The 27,114-nt window shown below is 53.4% G+C and overlaps 1 protein-coding gene across 1 annotated transcript in view; it reads right to left on the bottom strand.

Annotated features, from left to right (window-relative positions):
- XKR6 (XK related 6) overlaps positions 1-27,114 on the bottom strand; it is a 284,705-nt gene that overhangs the window by 22,854 nt on the left and 234,737 nt on the right. Inside the window, exon 2 of the mRNA XM_063082915.1 lies at positions 3,101-3,297. Within this exon, the coding sequence (XP_062938985.1) occupies positions 3,101-3,297 (197 nt within the window). The remainder of the gene's footprint in view (positions 1-3,100; positions 3,298-27,114) is intronic.

Raw genomic sequence — 27,114 nt, 5'->3', positions numbered from 1 at the left:
GGTCCAAGATCACAACAGGGTATAAGTGGTGACCAGGTCCCTGGACTTCAAACACATTCTCGGGAGCTGGCCTCATGCATCACCCTGCCACCTACCCTGCATATTTGTAGAGTTGGGATCTGGCCAAAGGCTGGAAGAGGAAAAGATGAGGGGAAGACTAACTTGGCAGCCCTGGTGGCACCGAGAGGGAAGATTTCAAATTGAAACAGCAAAAGCAGTTCACATGATAGTCTTCTGTGGTTTAATGTGTCCCCTCCAAAATTCAGGTGTTGCCAACGTCACAGCATTCAGAGGTGGGCCTTTAAGAGGTGGTTAGGCTGGGAAGTATCCTCCCTCATGAAAGGTTAAGGGCTCATGGAAGGGGTACCATGCAGTGCTTAGCTTTTGTTCAGGCTTCCACCTGTGAGGACACACAGACCATGCCACCCACAGCAGACAGCCGAGCCTGGGGAGCCTTGACCTTAGACTTCCCAGCCTCCAGAACTATGAGAAAATACATCTCTGTTCTTTACATCCAGTTTCATGTACTTTGTTATAGCAGCATAAACACGTGAAGACAGAGTCTTGGACAACAGCAGGGTTGGTTTTGGTTTTGCAAAAAAGGAGGACGCAGGTGAGAGAGACAGGTGCCCCTGCCCAGTGCTAGCAAATCTGACAGAGCACGGTTGCCCTGGGCTGGGGAACAGCTGCCCAGGGGTCTGAGGGTAGGTCGAGACACAGCCCTGTCACAGGGCACCTCATCTCACACCAGGGGCCACTCCCCAGAGTGAGGTCTCACTTTCTCAAGAGAATGTGCATCCCACTGACATCCCTGTGACATGGCTGTTGCTCCAGAATCAATCACGGAGTGATTCTCTTGGTGCAGAGAACAAATGTTGCTGTCTGGACTGCCGCTCACAGTTCACAGCTCACATGGTGACTTTTCTCTGAAGTCCTGTGAGGCGGGGACTCCTGGGCGCACAGCCATGGGCAGCCAGTCACACCAGGTCCTTGCCCAAGCAGGCAGCCTGGTTTCAGGGGCATCCTAAAGACAGGGCATCCATGAAGTTCCCCCATGTTCCCAAGTTCTTCCCGATGCCAATGTGAGGGTGTGGATGCGCATGTGAGTGTGTCCTATCAGGAGGGAGGACCAGATGGACCGTCAGCCCTGCCTTCCGCGTGTGGTTTCCTGCTTAGCTGGGATGCCTGGCTGAGCTACGCCTGGTTACCTCCTCCCAGCTCTCCTCCCAGGCCCCAGTGGCTCGTACCATGGTGGGGGGAGGCATGGCTGCGAGCAGCTGGACCCCTGGGCTGCGTGGGGTCTCTTCCTGACAGGACTGCAGATGCCTGAGAGCCAATGCTAGCCAGTGCCACCCTGCTGCCTGCTGAAGATCCCCATGTGCCTCCTGCTTCTGTGAGTGCCCGGGGGGCAGAGGCTGCGATGTCTCCCACATGCAGCTCATGCCCCAGGAGACTTGTTGAACAGTGGAACTGGAGGCTTGGGTGGTCGGCTCAGTGCAGGCCTGGCTTCCACTGTGTCTGGTCCGAGGTCCCCACAGCCCCCTCCTTTGCCTCTGTGAAGGTCAGCAGGACCTTAGCCAGCACTCTCTGGCTCCTTTGCCTCTGTGAGCTTCCGGCCAGGGCCGTCCTGGCTCAGAAGATGGCACAGGAGGCTTCACCTGACAGCTGAGATCCCCCAGGACACCGAGTCTGCTGCAGCAAGGTCAGGTGCAGAACCAGGTCCCCATCCCTGGATGCCATGATCTAGTGCACCAGCTCCAAAAGCTCAGTGTTCTTTAATTGGCTTTTGCAGAGGCCCAGCCAGTTTGGGAAAAGTCAGGAGGCAAAGATGTTGAATGAAAGGCCGGGAGCTTGGCTGCCCTTGCCAGACCACAGGAGGACCTGTGGGGCCCAGAGGCAAGAAGCAGGGGCCAGGAGGCACCACTGGCCAGGGAGAGCTACTGCTGGCCAGAGAGAGCTACAACAGACCCCTTGTCTCCAGCTGTCTGGCTCCCCAGACCCTACATGCTCACACCAGCCCTCCAAAGTCAGGAATCCCTGGGCTGAGTCCCTTCAGCAACTTCCCTGCGTGTACACTCCCGGAGATGACAACTGACCACCTCCCAAGACAACCTTCCCCTGCTGCAGGAAGGTCTCCCACCTGCTGAGTTGCTCCAGAATCAATCACGATCTCCACCCTTTGGGACAATTCTTCCTCCCCATGACATCCCTTCAAATGTTGGGATTCACATATCAGTCTTCCCCAGACCTAACCTCCTGTCTCCCCCATGTGTCGCCATTTCCAGCCCCTCCTCCTCCTCGACACTCTCTCCCCTGCAGGAACTCAGTCCCCCTGACCTATGCTCTGAGGCATGACCACAGCTCTTGCAGGCTGGTCTGGCATCAGTTCCCTGGGCTGAGACTAGGCTGTGACCAGCATGGCCTAACGTTGCAAGAGCTTCTCGGGCAGCCAGGTGGTACCTTAGAAACCTGCTGCTGCTGTAGGAACTGGTGAGGTCTGAACTGTGCTCTGGAGGCTTCTGAGGCTCCTTGGAGACCATCTCGGGCTACAGGGGTTTGGGAGGCCAGTGGGCAGGTGCGTCGGGCTCTGGACCCTTCCCTCGTCTAACTGGAGCAGAGCTCCTGCAGCCCCTCTTACAAACAGGGCTTCCACCTGAGCTTCTACACAAGCTGGATCTGAAGCAAGAGCATCACAGTGCAAACATCTGCAAGCACGGGTGCGACCCAGCGTGATTTCACCTCTGCCACGTGCGCTCTCTGAGCTGTGGCTCCCCATTCACGTTGTGCAAACACCCCAGCTCAGGCCAGCACCGAAGAAAAGCGCCATTGCCCCTGACTGGGAGACGCAGGGCCCTCTGCTCTGCTGGGGCCCGGCTGGCTCTCCTCCCCCAGCCCGCCTTGAGACCCTGGCTCTGCTGTGCGCCAATGAACCAAGTGGTCTCAGGGAGGCTGAGGGGTCTCGCACACTCCCGCACACAGTGAGGCCTGGGCATCCTGAGGACCCAGGGCCGGGGTGGGCGACACCAAGAGAGTGTGCGGCACTGAGCGGTCCCAGGTGGAGGGCGGGTCGGCCGCGGCGGTGGCGCGGCGGGGCACTCACAGGGCAGCGTCTCGGCGCTGTTCTTCTGGATCATTATGCAGAGCTGTAGCACCAGTTGGGGGGCGCTCTCCAGGAAGGTCTCGAGGAGGCGCAGCATGTTGACGTCTGCATATTCGTACATCATAGCCCAGTAGAAGCGTCGCTGGTGTTCCTTCCGCCGCTGGCTCTGGATCCCCAGGTACATGGTGCGGATGTACCTGCCGAGAGAGAGGGCACAGAATACAGAGAGCATGGGTAGGGGCGCGGCTGCAGACGGACACTGCCGACCCTAGAACCAAGAACCGCCTGCGCCAGCACCCCCGCCCCCTCACCACTTGTGCCCTGAAGTTCCCAGAGACTTGGAAGGGCTGTGGGCTTCTCCCAGCCCCGGGGGCACCATGCTGAGGCATGCGGGGTGTGGGGGTATTGGGGGGGCAGGACAAGAAAGCAATCTGACCCACCTGGGACCCCAGGCAAGTCCCCCACTCCTGGCCCCCATGCGCTCATGTGTAAAACGAGAGAGGGAACCAGAGGGTCTCCCAGGGCCTGCCAGCTAAGCATCTCAGGGGAGCTCAGAGAGCAGGTGGTTTTCCTCGGGTTCAGGGTCACAGGAGAACATTCCAGCAGGGTGTCACTCTATTGCTCTGGAGGAGGAAGGGAAGGGCATCAGCACCTGTGAAGCTCCTGCTAAGTGCCATTCGCTGGCTGGCCATACACAGATGGTAAGCAGGTAGGTGTGACTCTCACGTATGACAGATGGGGACAGCTGGGGCTCAAAAAGTGCCCTCTCCTGCACAGTCTCCCATAGTTGGATGGGGGGGGCAAGTGGGAGGTCCCAGGCCACTGGACACCCAAGCCTGTGCACCCATCTGTGCAGCCCGGGGAGACGGAGCCAGCAGTGCAGCCTCCATCCAGACACAGCCCAGGATGCAGTCAGGGACCCACTGATCCCTCTCCCAGGGACCCACCCAGGCCCCACTGGGGAGGAATGGAGCAAGGAGGTGGGTGTCAGTGGAGGGCACAGCTCATGCAACAGTCTTGCTGGTGGTGGAGACTTGAACTAGTGACTCCAACTCTATGCTTGTTACCATCTTTAGAATGGGTGCATCGCCAGGTGGGTGAGAAGGTTCGGGAGAGCATAAGTGTGGTGGGCACTCAGCATCGTCCACATCAGAACACCCCCAGCCTCGTCCTCTCCTGAACTTTCTGGAGCTGTCTCCAAGCCATGGACAAGAGCAGGAGGATTTTAGGTACCGTCTAAACTTGGCCAGGGGTCTCTGAGGCCGGGTCAAAAAGCACATCTTGGTGGAGAATTCCAGTTAGGATCAAGAACAGGAATCGTAAACTGGGTGCCATAGCCAGCAGGAGGGAACCTGGCTGTCCCCTGGGAGTGAACGTCCCACGATACATGGCTGTGCCTTCTAAAACACCACACCTGGACACGCACACGGAGTGCACGGCTGACACCCTGTGTAGGCCCAACTGTCCCTGGGACTTGCCAAGTGTTCACTTGGGGCTGTTCTGTCCCCATGTCACTGTCAGCCTAGTCCTGGCCCCGCCCCTCTTGCCTGGACTGCTGCAGAATCCCACTGTACTCTCTTGCCCCGGGACAGCCCCTTCTGCACCTGGCAGCCAGAGCACGGTCATGCCAGACCTCTTCTCTCAACTCTCATGGCTCCCTCTGTGCTCAGAACAAAACCCAAACCCTTTCCGTGGCTCCGGAGCCCTGCCGCTCCTCCATCCTCCCCTTCTGTCCCCTCTGCCCTCTTTCTCAGCTCTCTGCCTCTCGCTGGAGCTGAGCTCCATGGGAGCCGGGATCTGTCTACGGCTCCCTGCACATCCCCAGGGCTGGAGCGGTACCGGGCACGCGGGGAGAGAGTGAACCCAGAAGGAAGACGCCTGTCCTCCAGGGCTGAGGAGTCGCCACAGGACAACTGTCGTCACACATCACAGCTGGCTCCTGCCCATGTTTGCAGAAAATCTATGAGATGACTCGTAAGGGGAATCCCAGAGAGGAACTGTCAGTCCCCACGGGGCGGTGGGAGAGTGGGGGCTTTGCACGAGGACTCTGCATGGCTGCATGGCGCTACACGGAGTGCCTCGAGAGCTTTAGAAGCCAAGATACAAAAGCACACATTTGCATCAGAATTTAAAGCTGTTGAGTGACGTCCCTGTCCAATCGCAAAACGGCGGGTCTCACTCCAGAGTGCTGATCATGTACTGACCCCAGTGGACCAGAGCCCAGGTCCCCGAGAGGGACACCAGCTTGTGACACTCCCTTCTGAGCCACAGGTGTGACCTCAAACACACGTGCTCATAGCAGTGCCCCTGCTCCACACCTGATGAGTGGCTTTCTCTCTGGGCTCATGAGAGACTCTGAGGAGGGTCTGGGTGACTGTATCCTGAAGGGACGCACCCAGAGAAACAGGGTGGGGACAGGACCCCACTGAGAACCAACATGCAGACCGCTGTGCAGTGGCAGCGCGTCAGGGAGAACCACGGGAGGAGGCTCCTGCAGGCGTGCCATCTCGTGGAGTCCCTGGCATGCCTGGTGGGGCAGGTCTGGTGTCAACATTTAACACATGGGGAAACTGAGGCTCTGAGGTGAAGTTATGGTTCTGTTCCAGGGTTCTGTGGCACTTCCCACAAGCTGTTGCCTTTCTGGGCCCCTGTCTGCGAATTCATAAAATCAAGGAACCAGGGGAGAGGCTTGGGAAAGGGAGAGAGGTTGTTGTACCTGATCTGTAAAGCCACAGGGTCACCAAAGAGGGGGAGAGAGTGAGAGAGAGACAGGGGAGATAGACCAAGACACAGGGAGGAGAGGGAGACAGAGAGACCAAGAAAGGCATCCACACAGACAGAGATGGAGAGAAGAGAGGGGCAGAGGGGGACAAAGGGAAAGGAACAGGCAGACAGACAGACAGACCGACAGAGAAGTGGGAGGGGACAGAAGGAGGAAGGGGAGAGAAGAGAGGGAGGTGTTGTCAGGTGTGGGACCTGAAGGAGAGGACCACCTGGATGAGTGGATACAGCCATACACGGGGACAGCACAGGGCCTGTGAGCAGATGTGGTCATCAGGAGTTTGGGAGGGGTGGGGATGTCAGACCCTGCACGGAAGGCAGAAAGAAGGATGGACATGCTGACAGCTTGGGGACGCAGAGCACTAGGGGACAGGGATGCTCTGGCTGGGGCACTGAGGCTCCACACCAGCACGCAGGACAGCCATGCGCCCAGTGCAGCCTCGGTGCTCTGAGTCTCCCAGATCAGACGTGGTCCCTGTGACCCAAAACTCAGCTCTCCCCACAGGTAGCACCTGCAGCAGACAACGCCGTGGGCCACAGACTCATTCCAGAGACCAGACACAAATTGACTCTGCCTCTCCTGGCCTCACAAGTGGCCCAGCTGCTGGGGGAATGATAATGCGACAGACCGAAGCCTGTCCACCTGGGTCACAGGCCAAGGCAGTGACAACACTCAGGGTCACCTTGATCTACCCCACCAAGGCAAAAGGAGTACTGGCTCTGCACCTCCATCCCCACCTTCCACAAGCCACAGCCCCTCTGCCCACCAAGGCCAGAGCAGAAGAAGACAATGGGCCCAGAGTGTGCTGGTCCCACTAGCCTGTGTGCCAGGGAAGCCAGCCTCACATCTCTCCTGCGAGAGCATTCCAGGGAGTAGGCAGAGCCTGAGCCTGTCCTCCTTGTACCAGTGAGCAAACATGCAGGGGCACTGAGTGCACAGAGTCAAATCAGAAATTGAGTGTGGACACCACACCTCCTGGTCACCAGTGCACACAGCCTCTCGCCCTAGAGTCGGAGCTGAATTGTAGAGTCCAGTTCAGGGTGTCCTGACCCCAGGCCCACAGCAAATGCTCTCACCTGTCCACCCCTCTGGCTCCTGCACCCTCCTCTTCTACCCTGAAGTCCTTAGGGCCCCAATAGACAACAGAGGGGCTGGATACCAATCTGGTCAAAGCCCATTTACAGGCGAGAAACCCAGTGCTGGAGAGTGAGCAGATTCCAGTCTCAGTCACTCAATGACTGTGGGCAGAGCTGAGGGCCTCGACTCCCTTACCCTGCTCACCCCCCACAGCACATGCAAAGCCCCTGCCCATCATGCCCAACAACCCTGGCAGCTCTTACAAACACACTGCTGCTAGCATCCTCAGGGGCTCTAGGATTCTTCCTCTTCCTTCTCCAAAGTTCCTCCAGTGTCTGCCTCCTTCACAGTCTAGGGAGCTGCCAGGAAACGACCAGGTGGGTGGAGTGTGAGCAGCGCATCTCTCCTCAAAACCCCGCGCCAGTCCTGTTCTCTCCCTGGATCTCAGTTTCCCTGCATGTGAAATCCAGACTGCATGTGGATGACCTCTGAGGCTGCCCCACCAGCTGCCTCTGGCTGGGTCTCCAACACCTCTGCAAAGACAGATGTCTCGGCCCACGGCCACACGGTGGCGCCAGACCCTAAGTGTCGCAGGAAGGCTGGTCCTCACTGTTGATCTGATCTCATACATGCGGTACAGGGGGTGCCCTGAGGCCTCCGTGCAGGCCCAGGTGTGCAGAGCCCTGAAGAGAAGTCACAGCATCTCTGTCCACAGGAGGCACAAGATTGGTGGCCATTCCTCCAAACCCACACCTTCACCCTCCCTGGCAGCTTCCAGGAGAGCTCACCACCCCGGGAAGGTAGCTCAGGAGAGAAGACACCCAACTCTCTCCTCCTGGGTTTGCGTCCACAACCTGCCCCCAAGCCCCATTTGCCCATCACAGGAGGGGCAGGCTGGAGGGTCTCAGCTCTACCGACATCTCCTAATTCTATCCTTCATTAAGAGAGAAGCTTCACGGGTATCAAGTGTGGCCGAGCATCTTAGCAGACACTACTGCAGATGCTAGCGTTGGTAGTCAGGTGTGCCGGGCACCATTCTGAGCATGTTGCATGGGTCAACTCATTTCATCCTCACAGCAACCCTATGAGGTAGGCTCAATAAGCTTTTTTCATAGATGGCAAAATGAAGCACTGAGGTTAAGACATATGCCTCAGTTTACCTCGCTGAGAAAGTGGCTGAGCGAGGCTTCAAGCCCAGGCAACCTGGCTTCAGGGCTAGTGCTCCGGCCTCTGACCCACACACCATTCAGAGGCAGATGGGTTGTCTCCTTGTCTCTGAACCTAGTTCAATGTCCTCCTCTCATGACAGTGGGGAAGCGGTGCTCACCCAAAACACCTTGGCTCCCTTCCTGTTCCACCACATTGCCTTGGGGACACCTCTCTGAGCCTTAATGTCCCCATCTACAAAAGGCCTATCCTGAGTAGGACCCCAGGACATGTTGGACAAATGAATACCTGCAATTGCGCACCCTCAGAGGGGTGCGGGGGCCTCAGAGGAGAAATACCTGTGAGCACAGGCAGGAGACCAGAGCCACTGTGCAGACGGCAGCTGCCCTGACATGCTCTACTCCTGCCTGTCGCTCGGTCCACCCTGCCCACATCCCTCTTAGTTCTGCCTCCTGCCCTTACTTTGTAAGCCAAGGAATCGTTTAAAGCTCTTTATACCTGCCTCCAGGAGAACTGTCTAGTTCTCTGAGCATGTTTCCATTTTTACACTAACACTTTGAGGGAAACACAGTTATCTTGTTTTTCCCATTGGGTCATCTGAGGCTCAGAAAGGATCAGTGACATCCCCAAAGTCACACAGCCAGGCATGGTTTAGGCAAAAGAGAAGGTCTTGCCAAATTATGTTCCCCATGAGAAGTTAGCTATGGCTCTGCCCAAGACTGGCTGGGATAGAAAATAAGTGATTTCTGCAAGGAGCAGGAGGCTGAACAGGTTTGCCTATCTGGGCCTACAGTCTCCAGCTGCTTCTTATGACACTATCAAAAATGGCATTTTAAAATCTCTGCTTATGGAGAACAGCCCACCCTCAAAACATCAAACAAGGGTGACTTCAGGTTTTGAGGGGCCTAAAGCTTAGAGAACCCCTTTTTATGATAAGCAGTAAATTCTACCTAACACTTAAGTAGAAATAGCACCAACTCTACATACCCTTTTCCAGAAAATACAAAAAGGAAGAAAGCTTTCCCCACTCATTTTATGAGGCCAGCATTATTCTGATACTAGAGCCAGGCAAACATGGTTCAAGAAAGTAAAACTACAGACAATATCTCTCATAAACACAGATGTAAACATCCTTTAACAAAATATTAGCAAATCAAATCCAGTAATATATAGAAAGAATGGTATGACAGAGCCGATTGAGGTTCATCTTAGGAATGTAGGGCTGGTTCGATATGCAAAAAATCAGTGTAATCTATGACATTAATAATCACACATCAATTGATGCAGAAAAATACATCTGATGGAATTCAACATCCACTCATGATTAAAACTATCAGCAAACTAGAAATAAAGGAAACATCCTTACCCTGATATTGATGACAGCACTTACAAAACCCATGATTAGTATCACACTTAAAGATAAAAGACTGGATGTGTTTATCTTAATATCAGGAACAAGACTATGATGTCTACCCTCACCACTCCGATTCCACATCATACTGGAAGTCCTGGCCACTGCAATAAGTCAAGAAAAAGAAATATGTACAGAAAGTATACACAGATGGCAAGGGAAGATGTAAGAGTATCCCTATATGTAAATGACATGATTGCCTAGATTAAAAATCCTAAGTAATCTACAAAAAAGCTCATAGAATTAGTAAATTTATGTAAGTCTCACAATATGAGATCAGCATATAAAAGTCAATTGCATTTTTACAAACTATTCATAAACAACTGGAATTTGAAATTTGAAAAATGTATACCATTTACATTAGCCCCCCAAAATAAAACTCTTAGATATAAATCTAATAAAATGTGCAGGATTCGTATGCTGAAGCTACAAAAAGCTAATGAAAGAAATCAAATAAAGCTTAAATGTTACAGAGACATACCGTGTTCGTGGATTGGATGACAGAATACAGCTAAGATGATAACTACCCCCGAATAGATCTATAGATTTAATGCAATTCTTATAAAAATCCCAGCAATTTTGCCAGAGCTAGTCAAGTAGATTCTAAAATTTATATGAAAAGGCAAATAAACTAGAATAGCCAAGCCAATTTTGAAAAAAAAAAAAAGGAGTAAATTTGAAGAATTCACACTACCTGATTTTAGAACTTACTATAAAACTACAGTAATTAAGACAGTGTATAATACTGGCAAAGAGGGAGAAACATAGATCAGGGGAACAGAACAGAGTCTAGAAATGTAACCACATAAATATGACCAGATGAGTTTTTACAAAGGTATAAAGACAAGACAGTGGAGAAAAGGCAGTCTTTTCAACAAATGTGGGAAAAATCAGTTATTAGTATACAACAACCAACTTAAAATGTAGCATAGATTAAAATGTAAAACTATAAAACTTTAAGAAAAAAACAAAGGAGAAATCTTTGTGACCTTGCATTAGGCAGAGAGTTTTCAGATGTGACCGCAAAAGCATTATCCATAAAAGAAAAAATTAATGTATTAAACTTGATTAAAAACTTTTGCTCTGTGAATGACACTGGTAAGAGAATGAAAAGATAAGCTATAGACCAGGGGAAAATATTTGCAAATCTCATATCTGACAAAGAACTTGTATCCAGAATTTATAACTCTTAAAACTCATCAATAAGAAAACAAATAACCCAATTTTAAAAATAAGCACAAGATTTGAATAGATATTTCCCCAAGAAGATATACAATGGCAAATAAGCACATCATTAGGTTACAGGAAAACACATGTTAAAATCACAATGAAAAAGCAAACACAATGTGATAGTACTTCATACCTGTTAAAATAGTTAAAATTGAAAAAAAAAACCACAAAAATTGACGGCCAAGGGTTCAGCTCTCCTTACTGGCCAGAGGCAGAAAAGCAAACACAAACAAACAAAACAACCCCAACATCAAGTGCTGGAGAGATTCCAGAACCCCTGGAACGCCTGTGCATTGCATGTGGGGAGGTAAATGGTACGGCCACTCTGGAAAACAGACATTCCCTTACCAAGGTGCACATACTCTCACCATACGACCCAGTGACCCCATTCCTGGGTATTTATTCTAGAAACTATTAGGCCTCACAATCACTTAGCATAAGCAGAGCCATGTTAACCACATCGTACCCCCACCCCCACCCCCTTTCTCTTAAGCAAAGTTCTTTCTCAGAAAAACCGGATTTTGTGCAAAACAGAATCTTGTGCAGAACAGGAAAACCGCAGGGCTATTACAAAGTGCTAGATGCTCAAAATAGCTACCCAACCCTTCCCCCTAATTCAAATCCTATAAAACCTCTAATTGGTCTGTATGGGGGCAGGAACTGATCCTTCAGTCTCCCCTCCAGGTTTGCTTGAAATGAACTCCCTTATATGGTAAGCATTTGGCTCGGAGTCCTTTAATCCCTTTGTCTCGCTGACCTAACAGAAACAAAAACTTGTGTCCACACAAAAACGTGTACATAGATGTTTTAGCATTTCTATTCATAATTGCCAATTATCCTTCCACAGGTGAATGGACAGACAAACTGTGGTACGTCCATACTGTAGAATAGCACTCAGGAATAAAAAGGAAGAAACCGTCGATACACGCAATGACCTGGATGAATCTCAAAGGCTTTATACTGAATAAACTAAGTCTGTCTCAATAGTTATACGGTGTGATTCCACTTATAAAATATTCTGGAAAGGCAGAGGGACAGAGGACACAGCAGGAGTTGCGAGGGGTTGAAGTTGGGGAATGATTTGCTTAAATGGGGGCACATGAGGGAGTGTTCCAGGTGTTTGGGACTGTCCCCCGTGAGCTGGTTATAGTGAGGTTATGTGAATATACATGAATGTATATGTTAAAGTTCAAAGACCTCCATGAACATGCAAAAAGTTTCATTTTACATTTTTTAATTTTACAAAAAAAAAGAATTTTAATTTTTAAAAATTTTAAAGAAAAAGAATACAAAACTACAAATACAAAATTAAGTATGGGGCCCCAGAAGAGGCCCATGAAAGTGAGGGGCTTAAGCCTTAGTAGGGTCATAGTAAATCCATCTGTCCCTGAATGCTTTCCCCACCTCTCCCAGGACCTGGTTCTTCAGCCATCTGGCAGGACAAGCCCACAACCCCCCCCACTTCAGGCACAAGCAAGTGCCAGGGCTTGGGGACCGCCGCTCCCCAGCAATCAGCTGACAGGGCCCAACCAGGCAAGAGGCAGGCAGGACACCCCCCCGCCCAAGGAGGAGCGAGGCTTCCCGCCACCGACCCCTCCCGCTCCCCTCCCTCCTGCCAAAGTGCCTGTGGGCCTGGCCCAGAGGACAGCCACAGAGAAGACTATACTGATGACTCTCCAGGGGTTCAGGGCGGGGGTGGGGGGTGGCCGTGGGGCTCTGACTCACCCCCGGGGCTACTCTGACCTGAATGGGGAATACATGAATGGGGCTACAAAGATAGAAGGAAGAGCTGGCCCCACAGCCCTGTCTTAGAGGTCCAGGCCCCTTGGGTCACACCAGCTCCTGAGAGGGGACAGTCACCGTCTGCCTGGGTGGCTGGTCTTAGCGATCTCCAGCTCTCCCCACTCACCTGGTAAGTGGCTTCCTCAGGAACCCAATTCCATGAGCTTGCAGATCCCAGCTGGGGAGCAGTGGGGTTCAAGCTCCTGTCTCACACAGTGTCCCCTAAGCCTCCAGGTTCGTGGGGCCATCCCACCTCCCCCAGGTGTGTTCCCCTGGCCCATTGCGGCACAGTGGTTCTCAATCCTGGCTGCACCCGAGAAACACCTGGAATACTTCTGAGACATCCCGAGCGTCTGGGTCATTCTAATGTGCAGCCAGAAGCTGCATCACATGGTGTGTGATTCAACGTGTGCCTTTCCAGGGGGGCCTGGTGCACAGGACCAGGGCTGTGTGGGTCTCTGCCATGTGCCTGGCATGTGGTAGGCTTTGGCACAGTATTAGTTGTAGGGAGGGAGGAACCTCAGAGGAGAGGAGGCATCAGGAGCGTGAGATAAAAACAGACTTGGCCGTCACACAGACTGGACTCCTACTGCACATTACTTAACATCCTGAGGCCACCTCCCTCCTCTGCCAACATTCTGGCTGTCACACAGAGCAGGCATGCATGTCTCCTGGCTCAGGGCCTGCGGCTGTCACTGTGAGAAGGCTACAGCCTTCCCTCCAGAGCCTCTGTGCCAGTCAAAGGGGGACACAACTCCAGGAAGGCTGAGCAGAGCCGTGGCGCTTCTTGCCCACGACCGCCACATGTCAAAGCAAGCCCCAGTGGGAGGCTGAGTTTTGCAGAGGAGGCCACCTACTTCCTCTCTTCTTGGGCACCTGCAGAGGCTGTCCTGGGAGCAGAGCTGGTGCAAAAGCCTACAGCGTAGCTCCCGCTCTCCTCACAGGGCCCCCAAGTTCTCGCCAGTCACCAGCTTCCCACTCCCAGGAGCACATCTCGGTCAGCAGCAGCATGCAGGGAGCTTTTGCACAGCGATCGGAACCTGAGATGTCACAGGCTGTTCCCTTTGCGATAGGCCAGGGAGCCCATCACAGAAACCACCTTGTTCCCGGCTGGCCTGTCCTGCACTTGCTGACCTTCTCTAGCCAGAAACTGCCCAGCAGAGCAGCCTCTTCCCCATGACTGTCCCCTGCCACCAGCTCCTGGCTGTGCTTTTGGGCCCTGGACCACCATGCAATGGGCTGGGTATGAATGGGATGCTGAGGCTGGGTGGCACAAGGACACAGCTCTGGTCCCTGCTGCCACAGTGGCTGGGCCACCAGACCAGGCTTTGCAGACACCAAGGGAGCAGAGAGAGGGATCAGTGATTCCTGGGAGGTGGGCCTCAGTGGGGAGGGGTCTGAGGAGGGGGCCTTTCCTCTCTGCCTCCAGGACATGGGATCCTCTCCAGGCGCAGCCCACCCTACTCATCCCAGCCTCCCTCCTGTCTTCCCTCCTGGCCCACAGTCTCCCCAAGCACCCCGCAGCATCCTGGCTTTCTGAGCTTCTGGCCGAACTCCCTCCCAACACCCTTACCCACCTTCTCACCCAGAGCCTTGGCCCTTGACCCCAAATGCTCTGGGAGTCCCTGCCTGCTGGGTTGAGGCTGGGGGGCAGGAAAGGAGAGAGACTGTGACAACCACAAGAACTCAAGTAACACCGTCCGCAGCTGTCACTGGTGAGGAGCGCTGGGCATGAGTGAGGACTCTGCTTCTCCTGCCCCAATGATGCAATGCCCATGCCATGACTGCACTTTGGAGATGGGGAAACTGAAGTTAAGGAATGGGTTGGTGTCACCCACCTGGTGTTTGCTGCCCACCCCTCTGTGGGAGCCAAGGTTAGATCTGTTCCTCCTATGGGACCCTAAGCCCCTGAAGGCAGGTCCCTGCTGGCTCTGCTCTCAGTTGAGTCCCCACCCCGCAGCCCTGGCCAGGGTCTGGTCCACCCAAGGACCTGGCAGGACATCTGCTGCTGGCCAAGGGGCAGGGCCAGTCTCCAGTTCCAGCTTCCCAACCCACAGAGCCCACAGTCTACGAGGTCACGCAACTGGGTGGCTCCTGAGGGTGCTGAGCATGTGGAGGCTGTGAGAGGCTGGCAGGGTTTCCTGTGTGCCCGCAGCAGGAGCCCCTGGCGTGGTCATGTTCCAAGCCCTCCCCCACCTGCAGGGCCTGGGACGGCACCAACTGCAGCCCTCTGACCAACCAAGGAGGCCAACAGCTGGCCAGGGGCACCTCCGCCACCCTCAGCCAGGACCTTGTGGCCAAGAACTAACTGTTCAGGCTTTTTCCAGAAAGAGCTGGAAAACCAACCTCAAAGGCAGGACCGGCTTTTCCGTGGCACAAATAATACAGTCATCCACTGGAGGGCTCTTTGCTATTTTAAAAACACCTTTATATGTTTGTTGCATTTGAATACAGGTGGCCATGCCTCCAGGGCCACCTGAGGAGTCTTCACCCTTATCCTGAGAGGGTGCGGCACACCCCCCCTCTCTCACACACGTACAACTGCACCCTTGCATGCCCCACCCACACAAGCACACTCCACACAAACAGCACACATAGACATACACGAGCTACACACACAATATACACCCAAAGCACAGACACTCCTTACAATGGGATTACATCCTCACACAGAGACTGAAAGCTGAAAATATCTAAAATACATCTAATACACCAACCCTACAGCTCAGCCTAGCCTACCTCAAAGGTGCTCATAACACATTAGCCTATAGTTGGACAAAATCATCTCACACAAAGCCTGTTTTACAATACAATGATGAATAGCTCATGCAATTTATTAACAACTGTTCTGAAAATGAGAAGCAAGAGTGTGGGTGCTGGAGTCCGGTTTCTGCTAGATGAGTATTGCTTTCACACCACAGTAGAGTGGAGCAATAGTAAGTCCAGCCATCGTAAGCTGGGGACCGTCTGTGCATACACCCACATGGTCTGTACACAGACACACACACACAAACTACCCAGTACACATGCATGCCACTCACATCTCAGCCCCACCTGTGCAGACACCTGCAGACACACGGCCCTGCATCCACAGCCAGCCTGGACCACTACGGGGAGATCTCCTCTCTGGGCCTCCCCTCCTGCGCCCAGTGCTACCTGCTCCTGGCCATTCGCTGTTACCATGGCCTCCACAGGGAGGCTGGGCAGACACAGAGAAAAGCCAAATGAACATCAAGCCACTGGCTCCCTTATCAGTAGCCAGGGACCACCTCAGAGAAGAGAGGGAGCTCCAATGACAGCCAAATGAGAAGTCAGGAATTCAGGGGTTTCCAAACTCAATGGCACGTCACCCCTGTTATCCAGGACGGAGGAGGGCTAGCTGCCACCAAAGCACCCGAGAGCCCACTGGTAGCCCAGTGTGCTGAGCCTCCCCGGCCCCACCGCCACATCCCACCCCGTTTACAGTTCCCAGTCTTCATCCTGTGCCTGGCTTATTTGGGAATCCTGACCTGTCAGAGTAGCAGCAAAGGTGCTGAGACGTTGTGAGGTCTGCATTCCTGTCTACCACATCCTTCCTGTGTGTCCTTTCCATCTCTGACCCCATCCCAGGGCTGGAAGGGTCTAGGGCCAGTTGACTGTGTACAGAGGCTATAGGAGAAAGTAGCCCAAAGGAGGGGCCTTGCGGGGCACGGCTTGTGTGGGAACCTTGCCTGTCTGGGGCTCTTGGCCACTCCCATTCTGCAGATGAGGAAATCGAGGCCGGCCTAGATTTAGCAGCCTGAGCAGCTCGCCATGGCCCCCGCACCCTGGAATTCTGTCTCCTGTGGTTGACCACCTCCTGCCTCCACACTCTCTCTCCCACACCTGCTCCCTGCCCCCCAGCCACATCCAGTGGCTCTCCATCCCCAGACCTTCCTCTCTTTCCTTGCTCCAGCTGTCCCCTCTTCCTGGGGATCTGTCCCTGGACAGGACCGAGCTCCCCTCCATGGGCCTTTCTCCCTACTTGGGTTATATTATCTCCCCTCTCTTGTCCTGCCGTGAACTGGGTACTCAGTACAGTGACAGCTCCCATTTACTGGGCTCTTCCTCTGTGCCAGGCACAACGTAACCACTCTGCATGCATGAACTCCTGTGACCCTCCTGAAAACCTATGACTGTTTAAAGATGAAGAGACCGAAGAGGACGCCCCAGGATGTAGCCACCAAGATTCACACCCACGGGGTGGACTCCAGAGAGGGTGCCTCTAACCCAGTACATTATATCCTCTGCTCGTTATCTTTCTCCCATTCCACTCTCCCCCCCCACCTCATTTACTCTCCTCAATAACCCTACCAATTAGATAACTGATTAGCCCCATTTTACAGATGAAGAAACTGAGGTTCAGAGGGTTTAAATGGCATGCCCGAGCTAGAAAGTGAGATTTATGCCTCTATCTGCTTGGCTGTGTTTTGTGCCTCTATTTCCCACCCCTGGAGCCCTCTCTCCTGCACTATCAGAGGTCTCCTCAGACTCCACCCTGTTCCGACATCACTTAAGTACAGAGATGCCTCTCCAGCCAGATTTTAATCCCCACGAGTGGCATCTGTATACTCAGTGCCCTTGGCCCCACGGTGGACATGGAGAGTGTGCTCACGTGAACGTAGCGCCTGCTCTGATGGAAAGCTGCTCTCCTTTGACCAAGAGTTACCTGCAACCCTAACTTCAAATACATGAACTACCCCAAAAGTAAACGACCAGAATGGGGCAGGAGCTAAGTAAACTAAAGCAGGAGAGACTTGGGTTGAACACAAGAGAGAACACGCTAGCCAGCACAGCAGGACAATGCTACAATGAGACAGGTTTTCTGCCCTCCCTGACAGTTTAAGAAGACAGAAGCAAGTGGCCTGGGGATGTCAGACATTCACAACTAGCTCACAGAGGACAGGGGCTGGATCCACTGACTTCTCAGCTCTAGCAGTTTATCACACGCACAGAACAATCCCAGTGCCACACACAAGTCCCACCTTCAGATTCCCTCAAAACCATCCAGAATGCAAGGCCCAGGTGGCTCGAGGCGCCCTCCAAGCCTGAACATGTGGGAATAGCAAAATGTAGCCATGACCAGTAGCTCACAGACTCTCTCTCAGTATGAGACATCTCTAGAACCTTCCACGGTCTAGCCCTGGAAGACCCCCACTTACCCTCCATCCCCTACTCCTGCTGAGATGCCTCCAGCAAGGAAGGAAGACACAGGGGCCAGCTGCTAGCTCAGCCCCAGAGAGCAGTGCATCAAATCGGAGCTATTTTTAGACCTTCTCACCAGTGTCCCTGACATCAGCTAAGCGATGGTGGTGGGCTCAGGGCACACATCTGGGAGAGCAGGTGTGAAACGGCATTTCTTTCCAGGGGCCCAGGGGAAATGGTAGGTGTCATGAGTAGGCTTTCTGGATGCAGAGTGTCAGTCACGGGGTGGCCTGAACCCCAACCTGGGGCCAGACCCCCCTGAACATCTTAGGGCTCAGGAGATCATGACTCAGGTGAAAACAGCCCCACCTCACCTGGCCTATATTCCCCACCAGCACAGCAGGGCCCAGGCTACTGCCGTCTTCTCTAAGACATTGCAAAAAAAATGATTTAAGAGATCAAAATGCCCTGGCAAACAACGTATTGGAGAAATGCTTTCTGTTCCCCATTATGCACCCCCAGAAGGACAGGCCAAGTTCGGGGATTTTTTGTTTATCTTTGTATCTCTGGCACGAGGCATGCTGCCTGGTACTTAACAGGCATTTCATGTTCATCGAATGAATGAATGAACACTCTGGGCAACTGTCAGTAATACCCTGAACTCCAGCAAGTTCAGATGTTTACATTCCAAGCTCCCCAGGCAGGTGTAAGGGAAGCCTCCCCTTGTCCAGGCTCTGGCTTGGCCCCAAGTCTCTGAGGGCACCTAGGAGCTGGATGGGCCCAGAAGGATGTGGGGCTCTCCTTCCTGCTCTTTCTCCCTCCCTCTCTTGTCCTTACACCTAACTCGAGCCCCCAGTCCTGAATGAACACTGACAGCACCGGCTCCTCTCTCGGCCCACATCCCTCTTCCCTACCAGGCAGGACAAGCCCATCGTTGGCACAGCCCCTGTGCTTTTCTGCCTAAAGTTGTGGCCACTGCCATGCCCACAATGGGCAAGGCCACTTCGCCTCCTCCGAAATCAGTGCCCAAGACATCTGATGACAGGCTCCTACTGGTGCCGCCCTGCAGCATCTGCTGAAATGGACTTGCAAGGATCCATCCGCACACAGGCTGCCTGTGCAGAATGGGGGAGATTGGCACTGCCTGCATGAGGGAAACACTTGTAGCTGTGCAGAGTAGCTCACGACTATGAGAGGGGACCCAATGATCCAAAGCAAAGTCACTGGCACTTTGCCAGGGGCTTTGAAACATGCAGCAAACATATAAACATGAGCATGCTATAGAGCTCCCCCAGCATGGGGCCCCAAGGAACCCTGGGCCCTGGCAGGAGGACCTGTTTGTGGCTTTGTCATGAGCCACAGGTGCTGGGTGTGGCTAAGACATCCCAGCATCCCTTTCAGCCCACAGTGGATCCGTCATCAATGAACTTATCCGAAATGCTTAAGGAGGTTTCTAGTTTACCTCGCCACCTCTCAGGGGTAATGCACCCAGAGGTTCATTTTCCCTATGGACTATGCCGTCCTTCAGTTTGCCCTAAATGTGGCCCTTTCAGACGTCCATGAGCACTTTACTACAGCAATCCAGCCCCTCCCAGTTGTATTCTAGCATTCAACACACATAATTGGGTTCCTACTGCATGCCAGGCACAGGGAACCCAGACATAGTCTCTGTCTTTATACTGTTTACAGACCAGTGAAAGAGAGATGGTAACAACATTGGAAACGGGAGAGGCCTCTAATTCCACTGCGGGGCACGGAAGTATTTCTGGAAGGGGGCATCTGAGCTAAGCGTTCAAGGATATGGGAGACTTTACCAAAGAGCTAGGGAGAGAGGGTGCCCCGGGCAGATAGCCACCCTCCCCCAGACGTGAACTCTGCTGTCTGGGAGCAAGGAACAGACCGAGGAACCCATGGGACAACCCACCAATGGGTGTGGCCCTGGCTACAAGGCTCCCCTGCTGTGTGCGCTGCCACTGCTCCTGGCTATGTGGCCTCAGATGTTTCCTTCTTAGTGTGGTGAGTGGCTAAGACCAGGTGAACTCCCAGGCCTGCCACCACATTGACCCTGCAGACCTTTAGGACCTTGTATCAGTCTGTTTCTGCTGCTTATGACAAAATACACGAAACTGGGTTATTTATAAAGAAAGCAAAATTTATTGCTTACAGTTTCCAAGGCTGGGAAGTCCAAAGTCCATTGGTGGTGGCAACAGTGACCCAGGGTCTCACATTGCAAGATGGTGGAGGCAGAGAGAGAGAGAGAGACTCTCCTCTTCTTTTAAAGCCCTCAGAACCATGTCCCTGACCATCATTTTTAATCCATTCACTACTGCACAGTCCTACAATCCAATCACCTCTTCAAGGCTCCACCTGTCAATTACCATAATAGGATTTCCCACCCTCTTATCAGTCACAGTAGGCGCTAAGTTTCTAATACATAAAACCTGGGGAACACAATTCAAGCTTCAGTGAGTTTGGGGGGGGCACAATTCAATCCACTATAGACCTGGTCTACAGCTGTGAGAACTTTACAGCCCAGAGTCTACTACTCTGCAGGATTCAGCCATCTCCTCCTACAGCACCCCCCTGCCCACCCTGCAGGACTCACCCTCTCCCACAGCACCCCCACCCACCCTGCAGGACTCCTGTGGAAGCTATCCCCCAACCCACCCTGCAGGCTGTATTTCTGCATGGGGGAGGCCCCGTGCCATCCAGGCATGTTGCCTCAGCTCATGCAAGCCGCCCTCCATGTCCAAGTCCCCCACCCCTGTCTGGGAAGCCACATAATCTCATGTGTGTTGCTTCCTGGGCCTCCCTGGTAAACAAGCTAGAAATAGAAAGAGGTGACATTTAGTTGAGTTTGCACTGCCAGGGTGTCCAGTGACATTTCCACATATAGAGCAAAAACCATCAGGTGATCATGAATGCCCTGGCCCTGTCCTGGATGGTCCAGCCTCTCTGGGAGGCTCCCCGACGTCAGACACAGGAAAGGGCAGCAGAGGCCACCATGTCTGCTGAGTGAGCTTCCTGACTGGGTCTCCATTTGCTGCTGGGGACACTGGGGAATGCAGGACGAGCACTGGCAGTGGCCAGTCCTAGGATCGGGGACAAATCAACTCTCTGCACTTGACCCCACCTCCCTATGGATAAAACAAAGAGCTGAATGATGAATTCTAAGTTTAGTCAGAGGAGCTCTAAGTCCCTGACACATCCTCACCCCAAGAGGCAGCCCAACGGCCTCTGTCACTGCTCCCTGGCCTGCAAGGAGAGGGCCGATCTCGGTGTCCAGCCATGGCCTCCCTCCCTCTGATGGCAGCAGTGGTGCTGTGGACGAGGGTACGAGAGGCAGTGCAACCCCTCACACATACAGGCAGAAGCGAGAGCTGGTGTTGACCGTGACATGTGGACAGGACATGGGCCAGCACCATCCTGCTTGGGCTCAGGCCCTCTGCCAGGCTGCTGGAAGAGGCAGACACACTGCAGCAGCAGTAAGCGGCTCGCGCAGGAAGGACCCACCCGCCATCCTGTTTTCAGGAAGCAGCAGAGGTCCCAGCAGCCTTGCACGGGGCAGGGGTAAGGAGAGTAACAAGGCACACAGTTGCTTTACCGCATGTGAAATGCACATCCCCGTTCCTGTGCGCACTCCTGTCCTCTGCCCTTCCTCAGGTGCACTGACCACCTCTTCCTCACCACCCCTCAGGATCCCCACAGTGGCCTCCACTGTCTCCTGCAGACAGGGCAGGAAGCAGGAGCCTGCCGTGGCACAGAGCAGCTGGGCCCCAGCCTCCCCCCAGGGCTCTGACCCTGGCTCCGATGGTCAGCCACACCCTCAGGACAGCCACCTGAAAGCAAGGCCCGCCCTGATGGAGCTCGAGGCTGGTGGGGAGACACCGTTAGTGCCCTGACGGGGCGATGTTACTGCAGTGACATGTCTGTTGTCCCCACTTTACAGATGAGGAAACAGAGGCAAATGGCTTAAGGTAACCTATCCAAGGACACAAAGCCGAGGACCGGAGCCTGGTCCTCCAAAGTAGGATGGTTCATACAGCATAGAGCAGCAGCTCCTAACCCAAGCTGGAGATGGGCTGAGGAAGAATCCAGGAGGAGGCAAAGTCTGAGCAGCATCTCAGATGCCGAGCAGGAGCCTAATTTTACAGGCCACGAGCCTGGGCTGACTCAGGGGTTCCCAGGCTGAGCTCACAGCCCCTCCCGTGTGGCCCTCTCCTGGCTCTTCCTGATGAAGAATAACCCCCAGGCTGCAGCTGGGAGCTGTCTGAGGTCAGGAACTCCACTCTTAGTAGCCCAGGAATGAATGGATGCTCGCATGCATGGGAGGACAGGTGGAGGGGGGTGCCTGGGACCAGAGGAGGTAACATTGAGAGGGAGAAGTAGCTCCCAAGCAGAGGTGGGTGGGAGTCCAGCCCTCACCTCCCCTAGCGTGGAAGGTACTCCCCCACCCACCAGGCACAAGCTCGGAGGGGCCTCGCCCCCCAGGGGCTCCCCGGGCCTCTAGGGAACATGAGCTGTCCTAGGAGCCTGTTAGAGAGAATCCACCCATGCCAGCCACCCTAGGCAGCCAGGGGCCACAGGCCAGGCCCTTTCTGTCATTCCCAGCGACCGGCCCTGAGACAGCAAGAATCACCTCAGCACCTCGAGCCTCAGTCGCCACATCCATAAAATGGGGACAAAAACTTCCTGTCGGATTCTCTTTCGACTTCTCACAGGTGCAAATGGAGAAAGGGATGTGTACCCCAAAGTCCTAGTCTGAAGACACACAAAAGCACAGAGAGCCTCTTCCTCAGCCGAGGATGCTCAGTAATTTATTTGCCCATCTCTCAGCATGCTCCGGAAGGATCTGAGAGGGCAAGAGCACACAGTGTGGCTGCGAGCACGACGGACCCCAGCTCGCTGTCCAGGCCGTCCCCTCCCATGCTCAGCCTCAGTGACTGCTGAAAATTTCTGGGGCAGGCAGCTTGCTAGAAGTTTCTCACCTTCCTGAACCCTGACAACTGCCCCACCAGGCAGGTGCTTTCGATATGCCCTTCTACGTGTGAGACACCTGAGGCTGAGACACTAAGTCACTTGCCCTAAGTTGCACATATGGAATGGGGGAGCTGGGGTTCATGTGCAGGACCTCGGCAGTGTGCTGTACTGTCTGCCTGTGCCTGTGCGTGCGGGTATGCGTGTATATGTGGCAGGGGAGGCTCTTCGGAGCAGGCATGGAAACACAGACCCCATGGAGGAAGGGGCTGCGGATGCAGTGGGAACAGCCGGCTACAGCAGAAAGAGGAAGTGGCTTGAGGAAGAGCAAGAGGCAGGGACACAGGGGGTGGGGGCAGGCGTGGAGACAGCATGCTGGGGTGTCAGTCCCAAATCACAGGGGTGGCTGCTGACACATCACACTTGCAAGGTTTCCTTCTGGTCCTTCCCCCCGGGTCTGTGCTCTTTCACCCCAGTCCTGGCTTCCTGGACCCCAGTGTTCTCACCTATAGAACAAGGAGGGCTGGTCCAGATGACCTTACTGCCACACGTTATGTTCCACGCTCAGTAGCAATGAATGGGCATTTGGGACCAGAATCTAATCTTCCCCTAGGGGGTGGGGCCACCTCCGTCCAGTGTCTCCTGCTTGCCAAAGCCCAGCAGGCCTCAACTGGGGCTACACAGGATCTGCCCTGGCCTGTGTGTGGTGCCCTTGGTGTGATGGAGGATGAGGTTTTTCTCCTGGGCCGGCCTGGGCCGAGTACAGGAAGCCTGAGCCTAGGAGGTGGCAGGAGCCAGCCACAATTATCAGGTCCCCACGACGGGAAGAGGCCACTGCAGAAGGGCCGGGCTGGGCATGGCTGGCAGGAGCACCCAGAGGCCAGAGCCAGCCCTCCCTCCTTCAGGGAGCTGGGGAGGAGTAGGGTGGGCTGTAAGGGTGTCCCTCACCCTGGGCACAGCACAGGGTCCGCAACCTGGCCACTTGCAGCCTCCTTGAATCCCTCCCAGGCTTTTCCAAAGCCCCCACCCAACCCATGCCTCAGCCCTTCCCACCTCCAGTCCTGTCTTGGAGCCCCTGCCCGTCCCTGGCCCTCTGGGGACATTCCTGCTCCAAGTACTCAGCCAGCAGGGGTGGAGGGAGGCCCACGTATTTATGATCTAAGACATATATCATGCATGACACACAACAGCCCATAACTCCCCACTAAGCACTAATAAAATAAATCAATCAGAATTTCTCATATTTCCGGCATGCTTGTGATGGTCACACAGTTACTGCCTTACGTTATTACATTTTAATCTTGCAACAGTTCTGTGGGTCTGGAACTAATCTCCTCATTTTACAGGTGTGGAGAGGGTCTAAGTGATTGGAATCTATCCCTCTCCTCCTTTCTATAATAATTTGCCCCTTGCAGATGTACAGTGCAGTGGCTTTAGTACACCCAAGAGGCAAACCACCATCACCAGCATCCTGGACATTTGCATCTCCCCAAATAGAAACCCTGAACCCACCAACAGCCCCTCCCATCCTTCCCTCTCTGCACAGCCCCTGGCAAGCACTCGTCTCCTTCCTGTCTCTGTGGATCAGCATACTCTGGATAGTCCATACAAATGAAATCATGCACTGTACAGCCTTTTATGCCTGGCTTCTTTTCCTTAGCATAAGGTTTGCAGGGTTCACCCACAGCGGAGCATGTGTCGGTACTTAGTTCCTTTCTACGGTTGAATGACATTCCCCTGTACGGATGGACCATGTTCTGTTGACCCGCTCATCAGCCGGTGGACATTTGGGTTGTTCCCACTTTTTGACTATTATGAACGTTCACATACAGATTTTTGTGTGGACGTGTGTGTTCAGTTGTCATGGTATATTCCTAACAGTGGAATTGCTGGGTCATTTGGTGACACTATGTCTAATTTTTTGAGGAACTGCCGTACTGTTTTCCACAGTGGCTGCACCGTTTTGCATCCCAACAGCGTGTGAGGGCTCCAGTTTCTTCACATCCTCCCCAGCCCTTGTTTATTAGCTGTCGTTTGGATTTCAGCCACCCTGGTGAGCGTGAGGTGGCATCTCACTGTGGTTTTGATTTGCAATCTCCTAATGACGAATAGTGTTAAGTATCTTCTCACCTGCTTATTGGCCATTTGTGTGTCTTCTTTGGGGGAATGTCTGTTCAGATCTTTTGTCCATTCAGGTTATTTGTCTCTATTATTAAGAGTTCTCTATTTATGCTGGATAAAAGTTCCTAATCAAATATAAAATTTGCAAATATTTTCTCTCATCCTGTGGATTAACTTTTCACTTTCTTGCTGGTGTTCTTTGAAGCACAATAGTTTTTAATGTCAATAAAGTCTAATTTGTCTATTTCTTCTTTTGTCATTTCTGGTTTAGTTGCCATATCTAAGAAGGCTTTGCCCAACCAAGGTCATGAAGATTTATACCTGTGTTTTCTTCTAAGAGTTTTATGGTTTTACATTAAGGTCTGTGATCCATTCTGAGTTGATTTTGTGTATGATGTAAGGTAAGGATTCAGCTTTATTCTCTGGCATGTGGGTACCCAGTTGTCCCAGACCATTTGTGAAGACTCTTTCCCACTGAATGGTCCTTGTCATGTATCAGTTGCTCATACCTGTAAGAATTTATTTCTAGAAAATTCTGCTCCATTGATCTGTGTCATTCCTTATGTCTGGATACAATGTCTTGAATACTATAGCTTTGTCATAAGTTTTGAAAACGGGAAGTGTGATTCCTCCAACTTCACTATTCTTTGCCGGGATTGTCTCTCTGCCTTTTTAAGATAACATTTGCCGAGTGAATACTCTATGTCAGAAAAGGGTCTAAGTGTCTTGTGTACTAACTCACTTAACATGACCTGTGAGGTGTGTTCTACCATAGTCCCATTTTACAGATGAAGAAACTGAGGCATGAGGAGGTCAAGGACCTTGCCTAAGGTCACACAAGTGGCAGGCAGCAGAGCTGGGAAGTGAACCCAAGCTATGTGGTTCTGTTTCCTGAAGCTATGTGGTTCTCTTATCCAAGGCTCGCTGTAACAGGTCTACAGAGCCCAGTGTCTCCTCTGTCCACCCTGGACACTCCTCTTTCCAGGCAGCCCTGGACGTTTGTTTCAGTGTGATGCTGCCGTGACAGAAAGCTGGGAGGGACACAGTGGCCATGGGGCAATTCCTTTACCTCTGAGCTTTGAGGCCATCAATGGCCACTGGGTCTCAGGGGGGTCAGCTCCATCGAGGTATGTGATGCCAGAGAGGCGGGGGCTGGCCGGGACGCTGGGCCAGGCCCTACACACATCTGTGGACTCCTCCCAGGGAAAGCGGCTTAAACCCACTGCTCCGGGAGCATATCCAGGACTGGGACTGCGTGGACTTGGGGTTCCCACCTCGCTGGCCCCTCGCCATCCATCTCATGACATCCGTGAGGATCTCCTCTCTTCCCCACCCACTCCAAGCTCCAGGAGGTCAGTGGCACAGCTTTGCCACCTCTGTGGCCCCTGCAGCAGCCAGCCCAGGGCCTGGTGGGCACACGGCCGTGGCCGATGTGGGATGAATTCACAGAATTCTGTGGGCTCCCCAATTTGGGTTCTGGTCTCCTCCAGCTATGGGTTCACAGCTTTCACTGGGTTAACACTGCCTGGACCTACCCAGCACTGGGACTGCCTCAGCTACTGCCACCCTGCAGGGACACCCACTGGGCAGAACCTGGTGCCCACCAGCCCAGCAGGAAGACTCAGAGTGGGCGACTGACACTGCCCCTGCTCCAGGCATCTCCTCACCTGCCGTCGCCCATCTGTGCACACCCCAAGTCAGACACCGCCCTCCATGCATTGACCCCTCCTTGTGACGTGAGAGTCCCCAAACGTCATTGCTGGGAATTCGTTCTGACTCCCTGTCCCCACCCCACTCCCTGGGCAGAGTCTGAGGTGCCCCTCTGTCCCTCGTTCTCCCAGCTCATGTCACTATGGCACTTATCCCACTATAGTGTCATCATGGTTTTCTGTTTTTACTTTGTTTTTTGTTTTTCCTTCTGCCTCCTTCACGAGACCATGAGCTTCTCAAGAGCAGGGATGTGTTCACACGGGGCTTGACCCCCAGCTGGCGCCCAGGTGGTTTCTATAAGTGAGTGAGGGAATGAATGAATAAACGCATGGGGACTAACTCAGCGGATGGGTGAGACTGCTGGATGCCCCCAGGGAAAGTTCTGGAAAAGACACCCATCTGATCCAGGTCATCCATCGGCCATTTTTGGTTCATGCTGCCCAGATCCACCCAGCCCGGGTGCAAATTCTCAGCTGACAACACAGTTTAGCCAGGATCCTGCTACCCTCAGGGAGCCTCTGTGTGCTCGGCCCCTCCCTCTACCCTCAGGGTCAGGACTTCTAGGCTCCTCAAGTCCTTTTCACCACGAGGAGA

The sequence above is a fragment of the Cynocephalus volans genome, chromosome 2 (genome assembly GCF_027409185.1).
Source record: "Cynocephalus volans isolate mCynVol1 chromosome 2, mCynVol1.pri, whole genome shotgun sequence".
Lineage (NCBI taxonomy): Eukaryota > Metazoa > Chordata > Mammalia > Dermoptera > Cynocephalidae > Cynocephalus > Cynocephalus volans.
Note: the sequence above shows the minus strand (reverse complement) of the source record. Positions and strands in the feature narration are given on the sequence as shown.